Raw genomic sequence first — 27,997 nt, 5'->3', positions numbered from 1 at the left:
GTTTCTGGGCTTGTATTTGTTTTATTTGATAAAGGTACATCATCCATCCATGTATTAAAAAAATAATATTTCTGATGAAGCCCCAGTCCCCTCTCCCAGGTCTCCCACCTGGCTGAGTGGTTTTCCTGTCTGCTCCCTTCACACCATCTTGAACGCAGCTCTGCAACACTACAGGCTAGTAATAGGGTTTGGGTTGTGGGGTTCTTAACCCCACTGCTTAGCCCTCCATGTCCATGAGGAAGCATGGAAAACCCTGGTCCTGGCAGAGGGATGCTGACTGCTGCACACTTGACCAGCACAGGCAGGAGCGGACCTACAAGTACAAAGGCTAAGTGGCCTGGACATCTGCTACCTCATAGTTGTGCTTTAGCAGTGGTGGAGAAAGCAGTCTTGAATCTGCTTCCTATGGTCATCCTAGGCTCTGTAGCCTGTCCTCACAGCCACTGCCGGGAGCTTAGCCTTTGTGGTATCAAGAAATGATATAATGGCTGGTTTGAGGTTAGTGCCTGCTGCCTGACTTGGAGTGACTGAGAAGAGAAGAGAGTCTGAATCTTGTATTGCTCCTGAACCAGCCACAGTACATCTCCAGCCATGTCCATCTCCAGTTGCACCTGCAAGGGCATACGAGAAGGACCAGCTCAGGCCCAGAGCACCCCAAAGGGGATCAAGCCATGCTCCTCCTCATCAGCAAACAGTGAGGCAGAAGTGTACTCCGGAGAGGGGAAGGAGCTTGGTCATTTGTGGTCAGACCAGAAAGGACGGCTTGGTAAGTGGGAGGAGAAGACCCCTGGATCACGAGGAGCAAAGTACAGAATATGTTTGTAACCCCAAGTCTGACAGCAAGAGGAGGGAACATCACCCAGGGCAGAAGAAGGGCACAAGGAAACTCCAAATGATCTCCAGAGTCTCTTTGAACTGGCTCACAGAACCACAAGGCCAGGGAGTAAGGGTGTTTGCTCTTTCCCTAGGGACATGGCATCTGAAATGTCAGCCTCCAGAAACAGCTGGGAGGCACTCCATCCAGTACAAGGGAACGGAGGCCCTTGTGGCCATGACTGTCCCGAAGGCCCCAGAAGAAACATCCCAGTGCCAGCAGAAAAGAGGTCAAAGCCCCTTCCAGTAGTCACAGAAAGGAGTTAAAAATGGCCTGGCAGAGTTTGGGCTTACAGGAAGGCCGTGCCCTTCCCCAGCACTACCCATCCTGTTTCTGAGAGCTCAAGTTGGATGATAGCAGCACTGCATGGTGTGGGCTGCCACACATCACCACTCCCCTGCAGGGCTGGCCCAACACAGCCCTGTTTTCAGGTACTGTGGGTCCCAGCTGTGCTGGCCAGGCAGGAGACAGCTCAGACCCAGGTGGGGCTGTGCCACCAATGCTCTATGCCCAGAGGTTTAATTGACATGTTTGCTGCCCTGGGAGCCCTTCCCCACTGCCCGGCCTGTGCCATCACAGCTCCCCACAGTGCAGCTGGAAGGGTTTGCCAGCACGATGACCTGCCAGGGCCCGGCTGAGAGTCCTTGCAGCTCACAGCTCTGTGGTCTTCCTGGGCTCGATCAGGACGGTGTTGAGCATGCCCACCTGACACTCCTGGTCTTGGAGCTTCCTTGCAGCCTGAGAAGGGCTTTGGCACCAGTTCGACCTCTGACGGCCCCTCTGCCAGTTCCTCAGCATTAGCAGGACGGTGATGAGAACAAGCACTGCTGTGAGCACCCCGAACACCAGCACTGTCACCAGCTGGGCTTCGCTCAGCCCGGAGTCCCTTTGGGTCACCACCTCCTTCACAGAGATTTTCAACAACCCTCCCCCCTGCTCCTTCTCACTGTGGTTGGCCACACGCTGCCCCGTGACCACGGTCCTGACAGGCTCTGATTGCGTCACCCCTGGCATCTCGCTGGTGGTGCTTTTCACATCCCCGGTGTTCTCGTGGTTCACAGGGTGGTAGGGGGGAGCCCAGGTGGGCTCAGGGACGGAGATCTCACAGTTTTTGCCAGTGAAACGGTCAGGACACAGGCAGTCATAGTCATTGATGCGGTCGTAGCACTTTGCCCCATTTTTGCATGGCTGGCTAGCACAGTCGTTGATATTGATGGTGCAGAAACGCCCTTCGAAGCCCACCTGGCACTGGCAGGAGAAGCGGTTGATCCCGTCGTGGCAGGTGGCACCGTTGGCACAGGGACGCATTAAGCAGTCATCCACATCATTCTCACAGAGAGGCCCCACAAAGCCAGCAAGGCACCGGCAGGTGAAGTTAGCGGCGAAGCCATTTTCATCTTGACACTGCCCCCCATTCCTGCATGGAGACCTGTGTGGAGAGAGCAAGGGCAGGTCACGGCCTTGGAAAGCAAGCAGCTTCCCTCACCCAGTGAGGCAGATGCACACAACTGCTTGCATGGCCAGTGGGTCTGGCACTGGTCTCTCCATGGGGGCAGCCATCTCAAGGAGAAAACCAGGCAGGACTTTCTGCCTCCCCAAATGAGAGGCTGTGAGACCTCCTCAAAGGATGTGGCTGTGCATGGGCCCACCACTCACCAAGGAGGCTCTTCAGCCAAATGATCTGAAGAGGAAACACGCCTTCCTAAAGGTATGATGGGTGTCAGCTCATCACACCTACAGCAGTGAGGAATCTCTTCAGATTGCAACAAAGACCTTGCCCTGGTGGGACTGTGCAGTGCACACAGCTAAACCAAAGCCAAAGATGGTTTGGGCTTAACTCCATTAGCACATGGAAATCCACAGATAATGAGCCAAGGTGGGCCACCGCTTGTCTGTGTGTGACCTGAAGCTAATGCTGTCTGTAATCTCACTGCTGTGTCTCACCCTGCCTTCTCACATGGCCCCGTCTTCATCTCACAGTCCTTTCCGTGGAAGCCTTCTGGACACAGGCAGGAATATTCCCCATCTCGATCGTAGACACACTGAGCCCCATTCTGGCATGGGGACTCATGTTCGCAGATGTGTATGTCTGGGGAGAAAGAAAAAGGTGGGAATGAGTGAGAAAAGAGGGGTGATTTGGCCAATTCAGTTCAAGCACAGCCTGTCAAACCTAGTGAGAATGGAGAAATGGCAGGAGCTTTGCCTTCCTCCCCTTCAATGGACACCTGCAGCAAAAGAAGTGCAGGGCCCACATGGCACCTCCCAGCTGTACTCTGCAAAACGCACAGGCTTAGAGGTGTAGAGAAAGCAAATTGTTCTGCAAATCTGCCTGATATGAAGATGCTGTACATGCCACCTGGCTGGCCAGTGCAGAATCCCTGGCACAGAGGAGCCTCTGAGGCTGGAGGAGGGGAGTCCACCAGCCACCTACCAAAGGCAGGAAGCCCCAGAGGAAGCAGAAGGTGTTGCCTAGAGCCCAGCCATGACATGGGAAAGGCAACGAGTTCATCTGCTCTATTTCCAGAGGCTGGCCAGTGGCTTTGATGGCTCACCCATCCACACAGAGTGTGCTGGGCTCCTGCCCTCAGCACCAGAGGCTGGGATGTCCAGCCCACGACTCACCTTTGTCACAGAACTTGCCGGCCCAGCCAGTGTGACAGATGCACTGCCACGGCTGGTGGCATGTCCCATGGAGACACCCCGGCATACGCACACACTCCTCGCAGTACTCGCCCTCCCAGCCTGGATCGCACCTGCAAGAGGACAGGGCATGGCAGTGTGGTGAAACCAAAGCAGGGGCTGCAGAAAAGCTCACTGCTTGCCACGCAGGGTTCCTGCAGATACAGCAGGACTGGAAAACCTCCCAAAGCCCCCCACCCCATGAAGCTGGTGACACCCTCCTCCAGAGGAGATCAGTACTGGTATCTCATCTTTTGAAGCCAGCAAGCGGGCAGAGTGGGAGCACTCACCCTCTGCAGCCAGGAAGGGTGAGGGGGCAGAAACAGATCTCAGCAGTTTTGCTTTCACTGCCCATTCCCATGTCCCTGCTCTCCTCCAGGCAACCACTCTGTACACACCACTGCATTAGCTCAGCAGTTCCCTCATCGTGCAGCCAGTATGATGGGCAGAGAAAAGTCCCATCCCTCACTCTGAGCTCCCTGAGGGAAAGGGACAAGAGGCCCCTGAGGCCCATGTGTCTTACTGTGTCCCTTCGCGTTATAAGGTCTGTAATTTTTTATCTGAAGTACTCAGTTATCCAGCTGCAAAACCTTGCTTGCCATGGCAGATGTATGGAATAGACTTATCAGACAACTCACAAGGGCAGTATGATGGGAAAACCCGCAGTGCATAACAAGTCTTCTGGCCCCAAAAAAGTGGGGCTGTGGCGATGGCTACGTAAAGCCAAGCTGCATTGCTCCAGTGGCTTTCCTCAGACCTGCCAGCTCCAAAGGGGAAAATAAGATGAGAACTGAGTGGAGGTGGGACCAGCCACAACAAAAGCTATACTCAGAAGAGCATAGAATTAAATATAATAAAACCAATGTGGTCTCTAGAGTATGAAAGGGAGTTCATTTTCATGGCTGGGGCTCATTTCAGTGTGATGTGTGGTGACTGCAGCTTTGCCAGGCTGGTCTGAGGCTGCACTTTCACACCTGGACTGACTCTGACTGCAGTTTATTCCAAGGAGATGAGGAAAATGGTTACAAAGTAAATGTATATGTTAATTAGAGGCTTTTTAATGGGAATGGAGGTGATGCCGTGTGCCTGATAAGAGTCTGGGGAAATACATTCATACATGGACAGCTATGGACTTACAGAGGGCTGTGGGCACCCCTGCCACCATACCCACAAAGAGTAGGCACCATCGGTTCTTCCCCTTCTCTAAAAGGGAGATGACCAACCTAAAAATTGCCAGGGAGGGTCCAAGTAAGTGGCCAAGTTTCCCTGCGTTTGGGGTGATTTCAATGGGGTATTGCCAAGCTGCTGCAGGGTTCAGCAAATGCTCTGCAGGCCTGAAATCTGGAGCAGCAACTCACGCGTTCCCCCACCAAAAAGACCTGCAGCTGGGCCACCTGCTGGATGGAGAAGTGCGGTGTCTTCAGCCAGGGCTTTGCAGCACTTGAGCTCCCGCGACCAGCCACAGCTGCCGAAAGGGCTCGGGGAGGAGCAAGCTCTATGCAGCTGCAACCCGGGGCCCAGCAGAACCACAGCTGGAAGCTCCCTGATGCAGTCAGTGGGGCTGTGGTCACTGCCAGGCCATGTCTGCTCCAACAGGGGAGAATGAGTGGCCTGGGCATGGTGGGACGCGGGGCCGTGCCGTGGAAGGGGCTGAGCACGCCCCAGAGAGGAGAATGGGGCGGTGGTGGAGTCTGTCCCCTTGCAGCACAGATGTCTCGGCCAGCCTGCAGCAGCCTGCTCCTCCTGAGGCTGCCCTGCAGGATGGGGGCTCTGGATGGCCCTACAGTGGGACGAGAGGCAGTGTCTGGGGTTGTGGCAGCCCAGGGCAGCCACATGGTTGCTTCCTAGGTTGAAGTGAAGGGTCAGGCTCTGAGCTTTGTCCCTGTGGGATCTGGGCACCAGCTGGAGCTGAGATGCCAGGGATCACATATGCACTTGTGCTGCAGTAGCCCCAGCTTACTGGCCAGCCCTTTTTAAAAATACCCGGATATCCCCACCACAGCCCAGGCTTCTGAGAGGGGACCTCAGATGCCCTCAGACATATATGTGCATGCTGGCAGCTCTTCTCTTCCATGCCCCTAGGGAGACCATTGCCATCTCAACCAGCGAGAAGGCCAATCAAGCTGGCTGACCCCTAAGCCTGCCCTGCTGCCTGATTACTTTCCCCATCGTATCTGAGCCTGAAGACTGCCTCACATCATCCAGGCATGACTGGGCCATCCTAAGCTCCAGTCTAGACAAAAAGGCCTCAGTAGAACATCATCACTCAGTGTGTGGTGGGGGTGACCCTGGAAGCACTGGTGCAAATGCTGGAGGGGAGCAGCAAGAGGTTGAGGGATAAAAATCTCCCACTTCAGAGGTTGTCAGATATGAAGAGAGCAGAGTTGTTGATTGCAGCTGGGAGTGAGCAGAGGAGGAGGTGCCTCAGCTCAGGGCAGGGGTGTAGGCACTGGGGTACACAGCATCAAGGCAGGGAGAGCAGTTACGGTCAGGGGCAGCAAGAGCAGAGAGCCAAGGACAAGCTGTACCTGCACTTCCCATCCTGGTCACAGCAGCCATGGGCAAGATTACAGCGCTCGCTGCAGTCATCTCCTACAAGGCAGGAAACATGTGGAGTTGCATTAAGCAGAGACCATAGATTACTCCAGATCTGCCAGTGGCCCTGCTGGCTCACAGCTTGTTCTTTCCTTCCTATGTGCTCAGCCTGCCCTTTCCCAGAGCTCTAAGGTGGGGAGGCCTTCCTATCAGTGCCTGGAGGACACACGAGTGGTGAGGATTTGTCAGTCACCCAAGCAGCGATAACACTGCCTTTATTGAGAAACAGGACCCAGCTTCAAAACTACCCAGTCTCTGATCATCCTCCCCACCTTCTCTCTGCTGCCTCCCTTAGATTTCAGCCCCTTCCGAGCAAGAGCTGGGGTTGCTGGTCCTTAAGGCAACCCATGTAATAGGGCCTAACCCACCTGGGACCTTGGTTCCATGGTCATGTAGCAAATACGGTGGGAAAGCTCAGGAACAGGTACTGTGAAGGCCACAAAGGGATCAAGGATAGAAATTGAAAGAATGGCTCCTCTTTTTCTCCCTGAATGTCTCCATCCCCAGGGAAAGCTACTGGCACAGAGCAACCTGGCTGGGGCTCCTGCCCGCCATCAGAACCCAGCTGCCAGCACTCCCACTCTGGCACGCAGAGGCAAGACTGGGCATCACATGGGGACAGGTATCCAGTTCTGTTTATTTATTTAAAGGCCACAGAAGCTGTAACTGAGCCATGGCCTCACCATGCTACTTCTCATCCTCTGCTCAGCGCTGGCCTACTTTCTTCAGCCAGGTGTCCCCTTTCATCTCCATCTTCCCATCTCCCCCATCTCACTTGCTTGCATCTTAGCCCCCCCAGGAGCTGCCTCACTCCTGCTCCATGGGCAGCAGAGCTAGAGCAAATGTTGGGAGGCAGAGGGTTTCTCCAAGAGCCCAGCATGACCCCAGGCCAAGTCCAGGAGTGAAGGCCCTTACCTGACTGAGTCTGGACCAGGGCAGCTTAAAGCCCCCCACATCAAGAGGCATGCTCAGGTTTTCCCCAACCCACACAATATGCTGCCTAGGAAGTGACTAGGGGGAAAAAAATCCCCTGTGCACGTGTTTTTGCTGCAGTGACACAGCAGGTCCCAAGCTCAGTGTAAGAGCTTTCCAAAACAAGCCACCATGGAGCTGGAGCAGCATCCTGGACTGCTCAGCCCAATCCTGGGTATCACTGCCTTTCCTATTTGTAACCATCTCTCCTGGAAGATGGCTTTAGGAATTAATTGCTTTTTGGGGGGGGGAGGAGAGCAAACTAATTTTTGGGAAGGGATTTTGCCTCATGGAATCCAGGACTAGCTCTTTAGTTTTGGGATCTTCTTTCTCCCTTGCCCTGCCTCTCTGAACAGGCTTATCTGTTCAGGGACCCTTTCATCCTAATGGAGAGAAACAGAGCAGTGGGACCTTGCACTGCTGGTCTGCTCAGACACTGTCAGCCCTGTGAGAACCAGAGCAAGGGTCTCTACAGCTGCCACCAGCCACCCCTTGGTGACGGATAGCTGAGCAGCATTTTTTGGTCTTCCAAGTAAGGCCAGCTCTATTTTGCATGGAAAACTGAGGAGATGGTCAGCAGTGCCAAGGACAGATTTGGAAAGTTGGATATAAAAAAGAAGGATCTATGTTTACAGAGACTCACCTTGGGTAAGCTGATGATGGGCCAAAAGGATCCAAACCAAGGACATGAGCTGGAGACAGAAGCTCCTGAGCATGGTCAGTGTGGCCCCACCGAGATGAACACCTAGAGGGAAAAAAAGCAAGGTCAGAAAAATCCCCTGGCTCAAACCACAGCTTCACTTCACACATCCCTTCCTCTCCACTACCTGGGAGTTTTAAGTTGAAATACCCGGTTTTGTACAGACTGGTCACCACACTCCCTCTGTCCTTCCAGACTCCTTCCTCTAAGGCAATGTTGGAACACTAAGAATCAAAAAGCCTTTTAAAACTTGTGTACAGGAGAACTGAGTGTGCACACTCAACCCAGAGCATGTAACTGCTCAGGCTGTTACACCACATCTTTGAGCACCTTCCCCTGTTAGTGGCTGTCAAGAGAGCAGAAGCCTTCAGGATTACCAGCCCAGCTCTGTGTGGATGTTTATCTCCCCTCCCTAGGTCTGGGGGGCTTCAGCTTCCTGTTAAGCAAGATCCCTCCTGTGTATGTTTGAATTCATAGATGGGCTGAGCCTTTTTACAGTGCCCAGGCTTCTTTTCAAGCCCTTCAGGAGAACCAGGAGACAAGCAGATCTAGCAGATGAGCAGGCAGTAAACAGCAGCCTTACTTCATGTTCCAAGCCAGGGAGTGAAGCGATAGGCACTAGCCCTGGGCTGCAGCCCCAGGTAGGAAAGGCAAACACACAGACCTCTGGCTGGGTGCAGTCCGTTTCCTCCGCTGTCCTGCAGAGAGCCCTGTCAGCCCAGGGTTCCTGCACCCATCTATTTTCTGACCGCCTCCTGCCCTCTTCATGTAACATTAAATACTTTCCAAAAACGCTTCATTCCCTCCCAGCCTTCTGGGGTTGTTAAGGGCAGGAAATTCGAGGGTGATATCATAAATACATTACTATAATGAGATGGGAGGGGTTAAACAGTTCTGTGAGGAGATGGAGCAGACTCCATCCAGCTGCGTGGGTGTGATGGACAGGGACCATTCCACTTTCAGCTTGACTCTAGCTTGGAAAGGTTGTGTTGGGTGAATAGCTGCACGAAAGACTCCTCAGATGAGGACAGAAGTCCTCCCACCCACACACAAGCACACACACATTGCAGAAAGAGGTTCTGGGGTCGCTGCTAAGGGCTTCACCTAACTGGACCAAACAAAACAGCCCACAAAAGCAATGATGTTGCTTGAAGCATCTCTCCAGCAAACAAACCATTGCCAACAAAGGATGCAGGACACTGTCACTGCCTCAGCCAAATCCCAGCACAGACCGCTGCATCCTCCCTCCCTGCAGTCCCCATGTCACCAAGCTCTCAGGACCCTCCTTTGCCTCCCGCGCCAAAATGCTGGGCAGCAGTGAACAGCTGCTACATTTCGGGGGAGGATTAAGCAATTCCTATGAAACTTAAAGAATAATTTAAGGCTGAACAGTCATTATCCTGCTCCTTCAGGGCTGTGAGGAGCTCACCCTCCGGCCACATGTCATTGCAAAGGTTGTTTCCGCCACAGCTCCCCACAACCTCCCCACTCAAGAGAGGGGAGCTCCACGGGACCCCAGCAAAGCTTCAGGGGCATCCCAGGGGGCAGCTGGTGCCCAAGGAAGGTGTGAACAGCACCCGGGCAGGCCTGGCTTTGGGGCCACAGGGGAGGGAGCTGCTTGCATACCACACCTTCACTACTGCCTGCCCAGCTTGGGGGCTACCAGCTCCCCAGGGACTGCGGGCTATTAGGGAGGTCCCCGGGCGCTATTTACCTCCCACTCCGGGGTACCCAATAGGACGTAGGGTTGGGGGCTACCAGGGACAGCCCCAGAACGGGGGTCTATCAGGCACTGCCCCTAATCTGGGGACTATCAGGGACCCTCGGGGCTGAGGGTCGGCAGGCAGGGCTGGGGACCCGGAGGATGCCGCGCCGCTGCGTCGAGCGCTCCTGCCACCCCCCCCACACCCCTTCCCCGCTCCCTCCCGCGGCTTTGGGACCACCCCAAGCCCCCGGTGCCCCCCTGAAGGGGCACGGCCACGGGGCTGTCTGCCTTCCCCCCACCCCCACGGCCGGCTGGAGGGGACACTCCGCGGAGCTCCGCATCGCCCCGACCCCCCCCGGTCCCCCTGCGGCCCCGGGGGGCGTGGGTGGGGTGGTGGGGGGGGGGGGGGGGGAATGCCGAGGGGGCTGCGGGTCCTCTGCCCTGCTGCTCACCTCGGCGACGCGGCGGGTCGTGGGGCTACGGCGAGGCGCGGCGGCGGGGGGCAGCCATGCCCGGGGCGGCGGCGGCGGCGGCGGCGGCAGCGGCAGCGGCGGGGCTGGAAAGGCGCGGGGCTGCGGAGGGAGCTGCCGCCGCGTGTGCCGCGCCGGGCCGCGCCGCTCCGCCCGCCGCCGCCGCCGCCGTGCAGCCCCGGCCGCCTGCCAGCGGCTGCGTGTGCCTGCACATCCCCGCTCCCTCCCCGGGACATCCCGCCTCCCGCCGCCCGAAACCGCAGGCAGCCCCCGGCCCGGCCCGGCCCGGCCCGCCCTGCCCGCTCACCCCTGTCCTGCTACAGCCGCCGGGGGAAGGTGCTATGGGGGGGCCTGACACGGACCCACGCAGGACCCCCCCGCCCCGCCCAGGGGGGGCTGCATCTCCGAGGGGTCACCGGTCCGGCCCCCAGCACCGTCTCGCAGAGGATGGAGCAGTGTCCCGGGATGGGGTGTCCACCCGGGGCGCGGCCCTGCTGGGGTCACACAGACTCGCCCCGGGGCTCGGGGGGCTGCAGCAGTCGCCCCCCTGGCGGGGGCACACACAGGCATCGGCTGGGCCTCCTCCCGCTGCTGCTGAGGGTAGTGAGACACTGGCACAGGCTGCCCACAGGAGTTGTGGCTGCCCCCTCCCTGAAACTGTTCAAGGGCAGCTTGGATGGGGCTTTGAGCAACCTGGTCCAGTGGGAGGTGTCCCTACCCATGCAGGGGGGTTGGAACTGGGTGATCTTTGAGGGCCCTTCCAACCCAGACCAGTCTATGATTCCCCTCAGATTACCTGAATTGAGCAAAAATACCCCTCCCTGCTGACTTCAGGGGCCACTAATGCACCTCCACTGGCAAACCACAGGATTAAGGAACCCCATCCTTAAAGCAAAGGTGCAACATGGAACGTTCACCCCACAAGAAAGAAGCCATCTGGTGAAGCTGTAGTCCCCTCTTCTCTCACTGCTGCTCACAAGCTGTGAACACCACCAGTACCTCAGTGACATGTGTAAGTCAACCCTGGGAGTGGGGCTGGGATGACGACGTTTCTAGGAGGAGAAGCTGCCTGCTCTCCTCACCTTGCTTGGCGTTTCTGCTACTTGACAAGATTCTGTCACCTTCAAAGGTTCTAGCAATCCTTAATTAGATTACAAATTCACCTCAGCCAGCCCTCTTCTACCCCTGTGCCCCATGAGTTTTGCTGTTTTCCACCAGGAAGGAAGAAGAACCATGTCCTACTGGCACTTAACGTGGCTGCTTCCCCATCCCATTTCATCTCACTGACAAAGCTCACCCCCTCCCTGCTCTCCCCTTCTCTGGTCCTCCCAGCCCTCTGCAGTTCCTAACAGCCCTGTCAGCACCACACACCCCGTGGCAGCCACGGGTGGCACTTCTGGCTCCAGTGCCCCTGGACAGCTCAACAGCCAGCAGCCCCATCAAAGCCAGATCTCTGCCAGCTCTGATTGCAAACCCCTGCTTGCTCCATCCTCGGCAGGTCTGGACAACACAACCCTACTGAGCAGTAACATGGGAGCCTCCCAGCCTGCCCACCACCACACAAGCTGCCTCCTTCCTGCCTCTTTCCTGTTCTCCAGTCATCTAGGAACACTGTTCTTTCCTTGCCTGCCTCCTCCTGTCCCCATCACCACACCTAACTGCTCCAAGGTCCCTGAGGGCCAGAAAGGTCCAAACCTGCTGCTCAGGCTGTGCCACCAGCTCCTCAGGTATTTATGAGACAGGTGTCCACCAGCTATGTTCTGAGATACTTCCTGTGGTTCTCCATCCGTTCTTATCCAAAGTCCTTCACATCAAGCTCAGCCTGCTTCTGAGTCCTGATTCACTCTGTACCTGTATCTTACAGCAAAAGGAAGAGGGGGAGGCTGAGGGCAAAACACAGCTCCTAATACTCAGTTAAAAAAACGCCTCTTCTTAAGGCACTGGTGCTCTAGGACCTGGGAAGACCCACCTTTCTTCTCTGACCCCTGCAACACACTGCCTTGCACTCTTTGCTCTGCCAGTCATGGTTGGAGGCCCAGTTTTTACTGGTGGCACCTCCAACATTGAGTTTAGGTTGCTCAGCCTCACCCTCACCTCCTCCTCAAAATCCAACTGCCTCAGATGCAACACCACCTCCTGCAACATCCTCACCTGCTCTTGCACTCCCCTGCTGGGATTTGCCCTGGTCCTGACTGCGCTGTTCTGCAACGCCATTGCACAACCATGCCTGGGTGCTCTTGAACCTTGCTTGGTTAAACATGCCTGAGAAAACCCCCTGAACACTGTGTGTGCATTTGACTGGATGGGTAGGAGGGTGCTTGAGGAGGGGTCCCCACACACGTTCATATCCATAAGTATCTATGTCCACAACATGAGCATTGCTGGAGAGAGAGATGGGAATAGGTTGCAGTCAGCAGAGTGGGACACGTGGCTCTCCCCATGCTGCTTCTCTTGGAGGTAAGAACCATGGCACGGAGCGAGGGTTGTCCAGGCTGAGGAGGTAAAGTTGGTTGCTGGAGATCTGAATGTTGAGGCAGGAGAACGGGGAACAGAAACCAGGGTGGGATTTCAGAGGGGGGGAAACAGGTGTGTTTGAGGAAATGGAGTTCAGGGTTTGAGGTTTGGTTTTCCATGTGAGTATCACAGACAGAAGCAGGGGTGGGTGGAAGTAAAAAAGGTGGATACATAGTGAGGGGGGAAGGGACCAGAAGGGAACCCTATGCACTGTAGATCTTGGGTGCACTCCTTCCTCAGCACTGAAGGGCTCCTGTCCCCAGGCAGACCCTCAAGTCCTAGGCTTGCTCTGGCAGTCCCTGGGCTGCTCAGGATGATGCATTCAGAGCAGCTCTATTTACAGACCTAAGAAATGGGTGTTGAGGAGGGGATCCCTGCTCTTGGCTTAGAACCTGCTCTACTGGGCTCTGATCCCTGCCATGCCATCCCTAGAGGCATCTCAGATGGAACAGCTGCTGGGTCAGAATTAGGAAGGATTTTTTCCTAGCCATAAGAGTCCCTCCACTGCTTTTCTCTCCAGTGAAGGAAATCCCACAAAACAGGGACCTGATGCTTGCCAGTCCCAGGCTCCCTCCCCTTCCATCCTTCCAACACAACAACATCGCTCCCAGACTGAGGGAGGAATTACCTGTTAAAACCAGCTGGAGCTGCTTCCCTTTTTCCCAGCTTCTGGAACCTGCACCTCGGAGGCAGCCGGACATCAGGGGTGAAGAGAGGACGCTGGGCTGAGAAAACAGGTGATATTGCCTCTTCTCCTCCACCAAGGAGCCTTCTTCTCAGGAGCAAGGAGAGAAATAAGCTTCCCTGTGCAGAAGCATGGTGAAACTCACCCTTTCCTGCCCGCTCCAATCCCTCCAGGAAGGCAGAGTAGCTGCACAACCAGCTGGAAAAAGACAGCAAACACCTCCAAGCTGCCAACTGGAATGATCAACCTCTCCCGGAGCTCTCACTCTGGGTCACCCTCTCTGCCTTACGCACAGCACCAGCCTGGGGTCTCCGGGTTAAAACAAATGTTCTCCCCCATCCCACCCCCCTTGCTTTTCCCATTCCACCCCAGCCCACAACAAACATCAGCAGCTCGCTGGCCCTGCAGCCATGTAACCCAACCCCAGCCATTGTTCCCCCTTCCCCAAGGTCTATATTTGACTCTGCAGCAGCACCGTGGCTGTGCATATGTGTGTGTCTGTGTGTCTGTGTGCGCTCTCACTGCACGCGCACCCTCCGATATTTGTTCAGAGTCTCATTCCCTAGATGCCCGGGATTGCTTAGAAATAGCTTCCATGGGCAGTAGGTGTTCGTGCCTGCAGCAGGGAAGGGGGGGGGGAGGCGGGGGCAAAAGAGAAGCAGAGAGAGGGTGAATGTCGATGGTGCAAAATCTCCTGGCTCTTCCCTCCCAGTTTGCACCATCTTGATGATCTGCCACCCTGCAGAGCATGGCCACATTGACAGCAATGTAGACACTCAGCAGTGGGACTGGTGTCACATCTGGGGAATGACAGAGAAAAGGTCAAGCTGTAGTCTTCGTGAATCTATCCTGTGTTGCCCTGCCCTAAGTTTCACTCTCTGGTGACTGCAGTTCAGTCACCAAAAGCCCTTCAAGCCTTCCTAGGTCTGGTGGCTGGGGCCACCAGAAATGGCACAGGGGAGGGAAACACCTAATTCCCTTAGCCTGGGTGGTTCTGCAATGGGTTGCTAAGCATATGGGATCTGCCCTGGGATTCACCCTCCTCTGTTTCAGTACTGCACTAAGGGTAGCCACCCTGGGCTACCCCGGGATGTATTTTGTGTTTTCCCAAAGCCTCCAGGAATGTTGCCCAAGCCCAGTGTCACATTCCCCACGACCCCAGAGTCCCTGGGAACACTGCCTAGGATCAGCATGAGCCTCTTTTATCTGCATCCTTTGCAGTTTGCCAGGACACCCAGCAAAATCAGAAATAAGGGCAGTAAAAAAAAATTACAGAAAGGCTTGCTTTTATCCTAAACATTGGTTATCTGGGAAACTTGTTGCCACTGCATGACAAGAAAAGGCATTCATTTCAAAAATGACTAGACATTTATATAGCTAGTGACAATAAATAGAAATGAACTCTGGAGAGCTGTAAAACCTCCTGCTCCAAGATACTGAAGATCAGCTCCAGGCCATGGGGTAAGGAGCGGCTTTCCACAAGGGCAGGTTCTTCAGTAATTTTGCTCAGAGGAATGCTTGCACCTTCCCCTGAGCCATGCTGACGCAGCCCTGAGAGAGGAAGGATGCTGGGCATGAGGAGGCACCATCCACATTCTGGACAGAGAGGTGGCCCAGCAGGTGTCTTCCATCACCAAGGCTAAGGAGGCATGGATTAGTTGTATGTTCTGATGGTGCCTGTGAGATGTCCTGAAGAGGTGATTCCAGATGTTCAGAGCCAAGCGTCAGCCTCCCTGCAACCTCTCACCACTAGCCTGCCTCTTCTCTCTGCTCGGAACCAGCTGCAAGGAGTCCCTCATCATCAGGACTGCTGCTTCCTGATGGGGGTCTGAACCTTGCAGCTGCTCTGTTGGGTCTAGCTAAAAGCTGACTGCTGGGCTGCTTCACTAAAACAGATCCTCTGAGTGTAGGAGACTGCGTGTGTCATTGCAATGGACTTGAGTTCAGCACCCAGCAGCCTCCAAACCTGCTGTGAGGAGCTGGAAAAGTAAACTTAAGTCACACATTATTTTGAGATACAGATTGTCCAAGTACACCACTGGTACTTCTATCCAAGATAGGACAGAGCCACTAGGAAAGGGAAAAAAAAGATTAAATCCTGGAGACAAAAGGAATTGCACTTGAAGAGGGAAGGAAAAAGATGGAGGTATATGTAGAGCGTGTCCAAAGAAAAGATGTCTTATCTTGAGCCACAACTCGAAAGACTGAGTCACCCCCTTCAGAAATCCTGATGCGTTCAGTGAGAAGGTGTAGGATCTTGTTTTGCCCTGTTATTTCTGGCTTCCCTCCACATGTCTATGTGACAGCTAAAGTCAGGGCTCTCTCAAGGGCACAGACTTCAGCGGATGTACCCATTCCCTTGCCTGCCTCCCACTGCCAGGAAGGACCAGAGCAGGAAGGAGATACCTGCCAGGCTTTCCCTTTGCTGGCACAAAACTATGGGTGCCTCAAAGCCCACCTCCAGCCACCTCCCTTTCCCCCTCCAGCTGGCAGCTCTAGCAATGAAACTTCTTAATCCTACCAGGAGCACCCAAGCATTTAAAGGGCGTCGCTTGAACCGAATGTTTTGAACTTCTTCTGTGCTTGCCTCTGAGCCTGCTCCTGGGTATTTACAGAGGTTGGCATCTCCTGGCGTTTTCAGGGAAATCTGGGAGGAAAGCCTGTTGCAATGAATTTCAAGGTCATTTCAGAAAACTACTGCCTGTGCTTAGAAAGTCTTGAACCCTGGGTGCAGAGGAGGGGAGTCCATAATTAGCAGCCCCAGGAGATGTGAACGAGTTTTTTGGGGGGAGTCTAACTGCAGACTGACTGGCTCCTTGGCCTCCAGCAGCTCCCATGAAGCAGGGAAGCAGTGTGCTCAGCCAAGCACCAAGCGTGTCCTAGGGAAAGGTAATTCCTCCCTGGCCTGCCTGGACCTGTCGCTATAAACAACAAGAGCTGCACGGGGAGAGCTGTGCTGCAGATTTCACACACACACACAAAAAAAAGTCTCTCTGAGCTGGAGAAGTGTGCTAGGCATGCAGAAGTGCTCCTTGGGAGACAACACATGACCACGTGCTTCTACCTGAAACAGTCTTCGAGTCCCTTTCTACCCTACAAGAGCTTATGGGACCAGCTCCTTTCTCCCAGTTTGTGTAGCCTGGTGAAGTGCTGACCCTGACACTCCAGTGTGCGGTGTCCTCTCCTCGCTTGTGGGCTCAGCCCCAAACCTGGATGAAGCCCCTTCTGCCTGTGCACACGGGGGAGATCCAGCATCACACCCAACTCCTCTGCCACCTCCCTGCATACTCTGCTCCTGTGAGATATTCCCCCTCTTCCTCTCCACATACGTTTAACTCTGTTTATTTCAAATACTTTATTAGCATGACAAGCTAAACAAATTTTGACAAAAGGGAAGGGAGGCAGATCCCCCTGAGTCTCATTCTGAGGCTGACACCATAACTTCAGTCTTTGATTCCCATAGGATTTTGTCTTGCATTGGAGAAGCCCTCCTGCCCCTCAGGCACATATGCATTTTCCCTCCACTCTACCATGCTAAATTGCTGGCGTGGGAGGATGACTGCCTTTCAGTCTCTGTTGCACCCCTGCTGGATTTAGTACCCATTGGGGAGGGAAGAGAAACTGTGCAGTGCTGGAACAGCTTCTCCAGCAGAGAGCTCTTCCTGGGGAGCAGTGGTATCACGGCATGGGTTCCAGCTGGGAACAGCCTATTTGCAGCAGAACACTCTGCATAAGGTCAGTCTGGTGCATGGTCCCTTGCAGAGCCCTGGCACTACATGGAGTAAGAGTTCGAAGCACCTGTACAGGGACTGGTTCACCAGGTGAGAGTGGCATGGAGCCAGTGGCAATCAGAGGGTTGAGGGGGTTGCCACAACCAACTACTTGAGGCCAGAAGACCCTGATTTCTGCTCCCTGCCCCCAGGAGTGATGCAACCAGTGCAAAGCAAGTGCAGGGAGTACCAATTCACTGTTGCCAGGCTCTGCACTCCCTGCCCTACAATGGACAACTGCACTAAGGGTAGGGCAAGAGGCAAGAGCCAGCTGTTGCTGCACTATTTTATGGCTAGATGGGAATGGCCAGTAGGGGTCACTGATATCTATTTATTTTATTCTATTTTTATACATATGCATTTATAAATATTCAAAACATGCATGGGCAGCAATTATCTTGGGGAAGCGTTGATGTGCAACATACTCATCAGATATACAGGTTGGGAGAAAGCGTTCCTGTGTATGTCTGAAATACCAGTGGGAGCTGTGCATCCCTCTCTGCTCAACCCCTGTGATGGCATGAACCCACCAAGCAGTGCCAAGCTCCAGGGTACTGTGACGGTAGGTCCTGTCATTGTTCTCCAGTTCTGCCTTCATCCTCCATCCCAGATTGGCAGAAATGCTTTGGGAGAGATTCAAGAGACTCTGAAATTCAAGCCTCGGGGCAGGGTATTGTGTCTGCCTGTCTTTCTGTGCCCAACACAACTACATCTGAACCATGATGGATGTCTTCAGGTAGTCCTGTAAGATAAATGACACTTTGGGTTAGGATGGGTCAGCACAGCTCTATTATTCAGCTGCTGTTGCTGAAGATCCGGACAGCAAAGTGTTTGCTTGTGAAAAAACTCCAGGAGGTTTTTTTGGGTCATACCTTCATGTCAAAATTAAATCCCAACCCTCACTTTACATAGCTGGATGGACTGAATATACATAAGGGTGCTGTTAGCAACTGTTTTACTGGTGTGTTGTATTTTTCTGGTAGGTGCATGCTCCAGACATAGTGGCAGGTTGTGTTTGGCTGATCAATTCTGCATCCACAGACTTTTTTGGCTGTCCCAGGCTGGCTGTGCTTCACTCTTCTTACTGTTCCTGAGATCCTGTTGGTTTTGGATGCTGGGCTCCTCTTGAACTGGCATGCCCCAGAGTGCAAGATCTGCTCAAAATATGACTTGGGTTTTCATGGTGGGCTCAGCCCATCCATGAGACCTCTTCTGTCTCTTTTCCTAGCTGAGGTCTAGTGGGGAATTCTTCGTGCAGATGGAGCCAGAGAAGTAGCAGAGGAGGTAAGTGTTTCCTAAGAGTCCCTCCAAGACTGCAGCATCCAAGCAGAAGGAAATGAGACTTCGTGCAACTCTGAGGCATGTGACAGCCTCTGAGCCAGCAAGGGTGGTCTGGCACTCACCTTCTTCCCTGCTTGACCTGGGTTGGTGGGGAACCTGAGACGACCAACTCTGCACTGCTTTCTTCTGATGGGGAGGCACTACTTCTCACGTCCACTTCTTCACCAGTCAAGACTGTAGGCACTTCAGAGGGATCTGTCCCTCCACGGGGTGGCACCTGCCCCTCCAGGGGTTCCTTTTATACAGTTACAGGGATCTATATAAAGTGCTGCCAGCTGGAAAGTATTTTGAAGATATTCCTTCCTGCTCTTCACTAAGGGTCATAAATTCAGTTGGTATTTGAGAGAATCTCAAATGTACTTCCAGGACTGTTTGCTGAGGGCTTTACATCCGCCAGAGGCCCCTTAAAATAAAGGGATTATTGGGAGTCAAGTGTTAGGTTACCTGGTGCTTGTTAATTGAACTTCAGAAGCTTTAGAGAGCAACTGGCTCTAGCAGGGAGCAGCGCTTTGGCATTAATGGTGTTATATAAATGAATATAATGTAAGCTAACGTCATGCTTCTGCATCATGTCTCATCTCTGGGCTCAGGGCAGCAGACTCCAGCTCCCAAGCATACTGGATACCAGAAAAGGCAGGTTATATGTGTGTTCTGATAAAGGTATAAGGACTGGGATTCAATGCCTTTAGAATCTGAGGAAAGTACAGTTTTGAGTGCTCACAGCAGGAGACTGGTGTTCAGGCATCCTGAGTTCAATTCCTGTCTCCATTTGGCTCTTTGACTGTGGGATTTGATTTTGAAAAGGCCTGAGTTTAATGGAAGTTGTAAATGCTGAGACCATCTGAAAAAAACTCCTTCCTGGAGGGCTTATTTCACCTAGACTTGCACAAAGCTTCAAGATCCTACTCTGACAGGTCATCAAAAGAAAGCAAAGGACTCTAATCATTGCTGCCATCAGTGCACATCCATGGAAACCTGAACAGACCACAACTGTGAAGGCTTCAAGGCAGCAAGGCCCAGTGGAAATGAGAAACCTCATCAGCTATGAAAATTTCATCAGCTGGCGCTGTGGAAGCAAGAATCTGGAAGTACAGAGCAGATGGGCAGCCTGGATTCTTGGAGCCATTGTCCTCCTGCTTGTTATCTGACTCCGGCACAGGGAGGATTTGGAGAATTTATGGGCACACAAGTACTGAAGGCTTTCTTGAAATATCCCTAGCTGACGCATGGCATGGTGCAGACAGCACTTGCTGGGTGCACAGCAGACGTTTTTGCACAATATTCCCAAGGTCATGGAAGCAGGGTCCTGCTGAGCACCTGTCTTCTATTGTGTAAGAGAAGGGACCATTTAGAGTTTGCAGCACTGCAAGCCTGGTACTACCTGAATGTAAACCTGAAGGCTTCGTAAATGTAATACGTGGAGGAACATCATCCAAATACTATCAGGACTTTTCTCAACCACACAGATTTCTCTGGACTAGGGTCCATTATTTAGCATGTGAATAATCAATTCAGGAGATGTTTGTGGAAGAAACGAGCAGAGGGTAAGTCTATGCACCAGGCACGAGGGGCAACGGACAAAGTACCTGTGTGAGCTCCGAGTGGAATAAATGGGGCAATTTTGTTAAAAATTAAAATGTATTGACTTCTTGAAGTCCCAAGGGTAGAAAATGGAGTAGAAGATCCCAGTGAATTGTCCTGGCTGGCAAAGACCTGAAGACAGCAGATCCCTTGCAGTTATTGTGAACCCATTTTGAGGTCCTGAGCACATCCCACAGGCGCTAATTGCTGTGACGAGCCTATACTATTTTCTTTTCTGTCATCTTCTTCAATTCAGGGGTTGAACTGCCTCTTTTCAAGGTCTGCTCTCAACTGTGTAACCTTGGAGGGCCAAGGGCTGCAGTTCAGCTTCTCTGATGGAGCCTCCAGAAGCAAATGTAGAGGCAGGAACAGGTTCTGCATCTTTCCTCAGCTGGGCAAGTGGACTCTGCATGATTCTCATGCAGCAGAACAGCCTGTCAGCCCATCCCATGTCCTTCAATATGCTTGAAGACATCTCAGTGAACAGGGCTTTGAGAAACCTGGTCTAAGTGTGCTGCTGATGGTCAGGTAGTGAGGTGGATACTGGACTGGTTGAAAGGAAGAAGTCAGAGAGTTGTGGTCAATGGGACAGAATCTAGTTGGAGGTGTGTGACTAGTGGAGGCCCTCAGGCGTCGGTACTGCTCACTCAGTTCAGTATTTTCATCAACGACCTGGATGAGGGAACAGAGTGTGCCCTCAGCAAGTTTGCTGATGACACTAAACTGGGAGGAGTGGCTGACACACCAGAAGGCTGTGCTGCCATTCAGCAAGACCTGGACACGCTGGACAGTTGGGCGGGGAGAAACAAATTCAACAAGGGCAAGTGCAGAGTCTTGCATCTGGGGAAGAACAACCCCAGGTACCAGTACAGGTTGGGGGCTGACCTGCTGGAGAGCAGTGTAGGAAAAAGGGACCTGGGGGTGCTGGTGGACAGGAGGATGACCATGAGCCAGCAATGTGCCCTTGTGGCTAAGAAGGCCAATGGCATCCTGGGGTGCATTAGAAAGGGTGTGGTTAGTCGGTCAAGGGAGGTTCTCCTCCCCCTCTATTCTGCCTTGGTGAGGCCACATCTGGAGTATTGTGTCCAGTTCTGGGCCCCTCAGTTCAGGAAGGACAGGGAAGTGCTTGAGAGAGTCCAGGGCAGAGCCACAAAGATGATTCAGGGAGTGGAACATCTCCCTTATGAGGAAAGGCTGAGAGAGCTGGGTCTCTTTAGTTTGGAGAAGACTGAGGGGCGACCTCATCAAAGTTTACAAATATGTTAAGGGTGAGTGTCAGTAGGACAGAGCCAGGCTTTTTTCAGTGATGTCCAGTGACAGGACAAGGGGCAATGGGTGCAAACTGGAACATAGGAGGTTCCACGTGAATATCAGGAAGAACTTCTTTACTGTGAGAGTGACAGAGCACTGGAACAGGCTGCCCAGAGAGGTTGTGGAGTCTCCTTCACTGGAGACATTCAAAACCCGCCTGGACAGGTTCCTGAGTGATGTGCTCTGGGTGATCCTGCTCTGGCAGGGGGGTTGGACTGGATGATCTTTCGAGGTCCCCTCCAACTCCTGTGATTCTGTGATTCTGCGATTCTGAGGTGCCCCTGCCCATGCAGGGGGGGTTGCAAACTAGATGATCTTGCAGACCCCTTCCAGCTCAACCATCCTAGGACGCAACGACTCCGTCCCACCGGGCTCCGTCCCCGGGACACCCGGCTCCCGGCGCGCCGGGTCCCTCCCTGGCCACGCCCTGGGCGGCGCTTGCTCAGCCGCTCCGTCTCACGGGGGAGATTCACCGCACACCGGTGTCCCCGCACACGGCCCCGCGTCGTGACCCCGCGGGCGGGACCCGGCCCGGCCGCCCCTCCCCCCCCCCCCCCTCCCGGGGCCGCGGGGACGGGCGGGGGGGCCGGCGACGCGCGCCCGGCCCCGCCCCCGCCGCGTGCTGCCCGATGACGCAGCGGCGCCGCGGCGTGGGGATTCCGCCGGATTACCCGGCGTGCCCCGCGGCAAAATGGCGGCCTGAAGGGAGAGCGTGGGGCCGGGTCGAGCGGGGGCAAAGTTTGGGGCGGGCTCGAGGCGGGGCCGAACCGGGGCGGAACCGGCCGCAAAGTCACTGGGACCCCGGGTGGAGCCGAGCCCGACCGGGTCAGAGCCGGGCTGGGGTCCCGGGAGAGGGGAGCGGGGAACGCGACCGGCTGGGGACCGAGTCCGGGCCCGGGTGGGGCTCCTGGCGCCCCCGGGCCTCGCTGGCCTTCCCGGGCGGGGTTCGGGCCGGCGCCCTGCGAGCGCGGGCTCTCCCTGTTCCCCTGTGTGGCCTGGGGTTGGGAGGAGGTTTCCAGTCCCCCCAGGTCAGCGGGTCCGGGAGGACGGCACCGTGGGCGGGGGAGTCAGGCGGGCGGGGCGGGGGGAGGGGCGGGAGGGCCACAGCCGTGGCCCCAGAGAAGGGGTCGTCCCCGTGGGAGACGGTAGTGGTGCCACCGGGGCGTGAGGGAGCTGTCCCTCCCGGGATGTGGGGTGGTAACCTGGGGCGGGGAACGGAGCGGGCGTGGAGCAGAGCGGCGGGCCGAGCGGGGTCCAGGCAGGGCGTCGCGTTGTCTGGGTGATGGAGAGGTAGGGGGTGTGGGGGCTGAGAAAGCAGTATCTGTGCAGGGAGCATGGCTGGAGTGGAAGCTGCAAAGTGGAACAAGTCTGGGCTGGGGTCTGTGTGTCTGTGTGTGTTCAAGAACTGGAGTATAACTGACAGAGGCAGAGGTGGAAAGGAGGGAGCAGTAGTCCCCCAGTGCCAAACCTGGCAGGAGGAATGGGAAATTCTCTATCAGCCTGGACACTCTCTCTCTTACAAGGGATGCTTCCTACAATAGAGTTAGTGAGCAGCCTTTGGGAACATGGGAAGACTTGAAAGAAAAACAGGTGAACAATAAGCAGAGAACTGTGTCTGGCCCTGGGCTTCAGCACACACCGTGAAGCAGAGTAAAAGATTGAGTTCTGATAAACGGATTTTTAGATGGGCAGGAGATTGCATTGGTAGGCATCAGGTTGTGCAAATGATGTGCAAGTCTGGCAAGGCTGAGAATGACCTAGATCTGAGAGATGCCAGGTGGAGGGTGTCCATTTGAAACAGTCATCCCTCAAATGTAGATAGTTCTGTGTCAGAGAAAGCTTTTCAGAGGTATGCATCTCTGTTTTACAGATTCAGAGAGAGAACTGGGGTAAAAGGCCTGTGTAAGAGAAAGCAAAGAATCTTTGTTGAAGCATCAGACAGCAGGTAAGAAAACCAGGAATAAACTGATGCTGAGCCTAACTGTGTTCTTTTGATTCCACTATTTTTTGAATTTTTTGAGAATGTGAACGAGATACCTGAAAAACTGTCCTTCTCTGTGGTGTTCTCTGCATCATAGTAGGCCTGCATTGCCTGAATTGAGAGGCCAGGGGTGTCAATGAAATGAGAGTGACACTGAAAAATTCAGAAAGAGCTCCTGGGAAGAAAAGTTCAATTAAAGATGCAAGCCAATGCTCTCTACATGTCATCCGGAGAAGCAGTCTGAACTCTGTTCTGCCAGTACTGAAGTAACTGTGTTCTTGGTGTAATGGCAAGAAGTCCACCCAGCCAGGATCCAAATGAAATCCTTTTCGATGATCACACCCTTGCAATAATTGTGATGCCAAAGTTAGGTAATTCTAGTGATCCTCTGTTCTGTTAGGTTATTTCTTCCACCACACTTTTTTCTACATGTATTTTAACTGATGGGTTGGGCAGGTGTCCTGCTTGCCTTTCTGTCTGGTCTTGAACTTCCTGTTGAGCTCCAGTTTGGAGGAGCAGCTATTTGGTACCCAGAAACTGGGTCCTTTGAGCTGTTAGTCTTTCATTTACTTGTCAGATCACTTTTAATACAACTCCTTTCTCTTCACTTCTTAGTGAATCCCTGCAGAAAGCACATGTGCCCTAACAGTTGTTTGCATACTGTGTTTCAGCTTCTGGGTGTTAAATCAGCATTTAAGGTAACAGGTCTTAGCTGTGGTATCAGGAACTTTTTGCTTTTCATTCCTTCCCAGGCACCCAGTGCTCTTGAAATCATGGGCATGCATTTCAGCAGAGTGAGCTGAGTTCCAAAGTGCAGCCCATGGCTATCTTCATCTTTAATATTAACAAGGCATTGGGTCAGGAGGGGATGAGTTACATGCCAAGACCTGTTGCCTCCCCAAACCAGCCTTCTGACCCAAAGATGACCTTGCATTCTTTTCCAATCTGTTTCAAGTAACTTGTTGACTGCTACTAAGTCACTTGCTTTGCAGCTTTTAAAACCTGTATTCTTATATCTGTCTACTTTAAGTACAATCATTTAGCATAATATGGAAGGAAAATAGACTGTGGCTTTGAAAGAGGTGTAGTCGTTTGCAGCTCTGTCCCCTTTTTGTCCTAAATAAAGTCAGATGGGACGAGTGATTTTTGGTCAAAAAATTGGTTTTACTGATGTGCATGGTACCAAAGCTGACTTGAACACAGGATTTGTGGCAGCTGCTGTGGCATAAGAAGTACTTTTAAAAAGGTGAGGAAAGCCAGGCTGTTTGAGCAATAGTTAAATAAACAAGCATCAGTAAAAATCAGCTGTATTTTTTTGGTAGTTGTTTAAATAGCCTTGAGGCTTGTGAGTCCTGGAGGCTGCTGTTTTATTCTGAAGGTGAGCTCTCTAACCTGTTAAAATGTCTGCTGTGTCTTGTGGAGGATTCACTGAGAACTGGATTTGGTGAGAATTCCATGTGTCACCACATCTACAGCGTAGTCCCAATAAATAGTTCTGGAGATTAGATCATAACAAATTAACTGTGTTGTGTCCTTGCTAGCAAGGGCCTAGCTCTTACAGCATAATGTGACAAGAATAATGTAGTGCTGGCTAATAATAACCCTCTGTATTTCATGTTGCTGAGAGAAGTGCAACATGTAGGGATCCCAAATGAGACTGCGGACAGGATTCCTCTGCTAAGACATGAGAATCTGGCTAGACACCTTTTTGACCCATCTCTTTTCACTGGGGTTGTCAGAAACTGGGATTGTCATAATAGTGCAGATTTTCATGGCTTTTCGACTTGGTTTGTGCTTTGTGAGTAAACTGAAGATCCTGAAGCTGGGTACTCACTAGTTGAAGGCTTTGGTTGGGAAGTTATCCCCTTTTTGTATGAGACCTTGAGCTATGGAAAGAGAGTTCTTGTGGTATTTGTGCTAGCTGTATTTCAAGTCACTAGCAATATGGTGATATGGGCAATATCACCATATCACAGGGCAACATGATTCTCTCTGAAATAAATTTTACAAAGGAACTATGTGTGTAATCTGTGCCAGCAGGGCTAATGCCTCAGGGCATTAAATTGTCCATCCTGTTTCCCTGCCAGTTCCCCTGCATGAGGGCTTTTTTCTTGGGTCTAGATTGGCTGGGTCTGTAACTGTAGTAGGAAGAGTGTTACTTTTTACAACTGAAATACCTTTACAGCTGGATGGAAGGGAAAGATGGCCGTATGGTCAGAATTCTGAACTGCAGTGTAGGATACCTAATTTCTGCCACAGATTTGTTGTGTGAATGTGTTCAGATCATTAGTTTCTTGTTCTTCATTCTTTGGTTGCAAAATATGATTAAAACCCATCTTATTGGGAATTTGAGAAGTCCACAAGTGCCAGTAAGATGCTTGGATACTGTGGTGTTGAATGCTTTAGTAAAGCTCAGTGGAGGTGAGATGAAAAGGATATTCCAAGGCATGACTTCAAAATAAAGACCCCTGTCTGATCCACTGTCCTGTGTGTTCTGTAGTGTGGTGAAATTGTTATAGAGTGCAAGTCAGGCCCTACCTTGTTTAAGGCAAATGGGCACCCTGAGACTCCTCCCTTCCTTCCCAGGAACTGTTTGCTTGTTTCCATGGCTTACAATGCCTTATCTGGCTGTATCTTTTTGTCTTAAATTAATCTTGTCCTCTTTTTTTCCTCCCTTATTTGTTCCAGACTTGGCAGTTGTTCTCTTTATTGTCAGGATGTTCATGTAAGGTCTCATTGCTAATATGCTCAGACAGAGAGGGCCAAGAGCAGCAGCTTGCAAGCTGTCTCATTTTGGTGTGACATGAGCCATCCTTTCCAGGGTGTCCTGGGAGCTGTGCTTAGGAAGGAAATGTCGTGGAAAGCCATGTAGGAGTGTGAGAACAGCATTGCAGTGGTTGGAATGCAGGATAAGCCTCACTTGGGTGGGCTCAGTTTTCCTCTGCTTTTCAACAATGCTGCGTGCCAAGCCTGAGGAAGACTGCTGTGCAGAGGTGACGGAGCTGGAATGTATTCTTCAGTTGAGGTGAATGCAATTCAGTGAAACTGATAGGCATCAAACTGAATAATGATTTTAAAGTATTTTCACATGATGTCTAATCTGTGGAAATTCACTACCACATAATAGCACTGAGGCTAAGAGCTGAGCGGGATTCAGAAAAGATCAAGCACTTAGGAGTGGAAATGTTGAGACTTGCTTTAGCTAAACAACTTGTTTTAGAAGGTGTATTTTTCAGACATAACCCAATCTTTAACAGGTAAAGGTTTGAAGAAAGGGCAGTTTGTTCCGTAATTGTCCACTGGGGCTTCTTGTTCTATCGTCTTAACCACCTGGTATTGGCCTGGGTCAGAGGCAAAGTACTGAATCACACTTACTTGCTGTGCTAGGTTGCCCACTAACCTTTCTTTTTTGTGATAACTCCATTAGGGGAAAAAAAACAACCCACCAACCAAAAAACAAAGCCCGAAAGCACTCCAGTTCCTCTGATTAGGCCTGCTAGTTGAGGATTTTAAGCTGGTGAGGAGCAGGATCCTTGGAAGGAAAGTGCAGTCCATAGGCAAGGACAGTCTTATTTATGAATGTGAAGACATCTAAGTGTTGTCTCTTCACACCAAGTGGGCAGGCAAAGTGCTTCCTACCTTTGCTTGTAAGAGGGAAAAGAATGTGTGGAGTTTGGCCTCTCCACGTTGCAGCCTTGTAGTGGACTTTAATCTGGAAGGTGGCTGAAAGGAAGGGCTTGAAGGCTGTTTAAGTGAGTTCTGGTATGTTGTAGCACCACCCTCAATGTCCAGGAAGACACAGTCTGTGTCCTGAGCTCATGTCCAATCTGTTGAGAATTAAGAGAATCATCAGTGCTGCTTGGTCAAGTAGGCATAAGTTCGGTGTGATGGGGGTAAGTGGCAGTGGTGCAAAGGAGATGTGTATGAAAAGGTGTTTGTTTGCAATGTCAGCCTAAGCGCAAGGGGAATTCCTGAAGGGAAGAGTGCATGGGGGGAATTTTCAGAGCTAGGAGCAGGTCATGCAAACTCTGAGATCCCTGTATGGATTCCCTCACTATGGGCTGTCCTGAGAACAACAGGTGCTTTAGGGCATAACGTAATCCTTTTGTGGCAGGCATAACGGCTGTGAGTAAAGGGTTACTGACTTTTGCAGTTTTGTGATGATGAGAAAGTGAAATGGATCAGGATTGCAAAGTAAGGTTTACTGCAAGGGTTAGGCTGTTTTTTTTGTCACAGAGGATCCCACCTGCTACTAGTGGCAAGAGAGAGCTGCATTAAATTTCTGGTTTCTAGGAGTCAGCAAATACAGAATTGAGAGTCCCACAGAGACTACTGTGCCTTTGGTTGAGTTCTGTGTCTGTGTTTTGGTTCAGTGATTGCGCTGGCTTTAGCAGTGTTGTAGGAGTCATAACTGGATTTTCTTACTCTTGTGTTTAACATCTCAGTTGTCCAGCTGCATTAATGTAACACTCATGCGTGAATGGTTTTGAAATCAAAAGGGACAGATGAGGTAGTTTCTCTAACTATTGGGGAATTATACTTAGGCTCATAAAAAGCCTTAGGCAAGTTTTACTGTATAGCGTTTGTTTCAAAAGAACATAAGTTATTTTTCCAAGGTAATAATTAGATAATCGTTGTGGCAGTAAGGTTTCTGACCATTATTTTAGCATATGCTTCTCAGAGTAACTGCCTTTAGACCTGGATATGTCTTGCTACATGAGCTCTATACAATTCCCAAAACTGCCTTGCTTCCTTGTCTCCTAAATCAGATTTCACTCTGCATCCTTTTTGTTCATTAGTGAGGACTCTGCTGCTCCCC

General features: G+C 52.3%; 2 protein-coding genes across 6 annotated transcripts in view; one reads left to right on the top strand and one right to left on the bottom strand.

Moving 5' to 3' along the window:
• Position 1: 1 nt before the first annotated feature.
• Positions 2-10,013, bottom strand: DLK2 (delta like non-canonical Notch ligand 2). The gene is made up of 6 exons (XM_051614247.1): positions 9,978-10,013; positions 7,764-7,865; positions 6,082-6,145; positions 3,497-3,627; positions 2,819-2,963; positions 2-2,303 (listed from the first exon to the last, which is right to left on the bottom strand). Exons 2-6 carry the CDS (start codon positions 7,834-7,836, stop codon positions 1,526-1,528), a joined length of 1,191 nt encoding a protein of 396 aa, XP_051470207.1. The 5' UTR covers positions 7,837-7,865; positions 9,978-10,013; the 3' UTR covers positions 2-1,525.
• Positions 10,014-21,897: 11,884 nt separating this feature from the next.
• The window catches only part of TJAP1 (tight junction associated protein 1), a 39,821-nt gene continuing 33,721 nt past the window's right edge, over positions 21,898-27,997 (top strand). For 2 of the 5 annotated variants that reach the window (XM_051613620.1, XM_051613616.1), the window contains exons 1-2: positions 21,898-22,022; positions 23,068-23,142. The gene's annotated coding sequence lies outside the window, so the exon portion shown is untranslated. Of the gene's footprint in view, positions 22,023-22,048; positions 22,226-23,067; positions 23,143-23,275; positions 23,550-27,997 lie in introns of those variants that run through there. The other 3 variants (XM_051613618.1, XM_051613617.1, XM_051613619.1) reach the window with 3 other exon arrangements.

This window comes from Apus apus, chromosome 3 (assembly GCF_020740795.1).
Source record: "Apus apus isolate bApuApu2 chromosome 3, bApuApu2.pri.cur, whole genome shotgun sequence".
Taxonomy (NCBI): domain Eukaryota; kingdom Metazoa; phylum Chordata; class Aves; order Apodiformes; family Apodidae; genus Apus; species Apus apus.
Note: the sequence above shows the minus strand (reverse complement) of the source record. Positions and strands in the feature narration are given on the sequence as shown.

What these genes read in the sequence shown, in the direction of transcription:
- DLK2 (XM_051614247.1), bottom strand. Translation starts at nt 7,836, where the DNA reads ATGCTCAGGAGCTTCTGTCTCCAGCTCATGTCCTTGGTTTGGATCCTT. An exon ending in GACCAGGATGGGAAGTGCAG is followed by an intron (nt 3,628 to 6,081) that starts GTACAGCTTGTC and finishes GTCCTCTTGCAG; the next exon opens with GTGCGATCCAGGCTGGGAGG. An exon ending in GGGCCATGTGAGAAGGCAGG is followed by an intron (nt 2,304 to 2,818) that starts GTGAGACACAGC and finishes CTCTCCACACAG; the next exon opens with GTCTCCATGCAGGAATGGGG.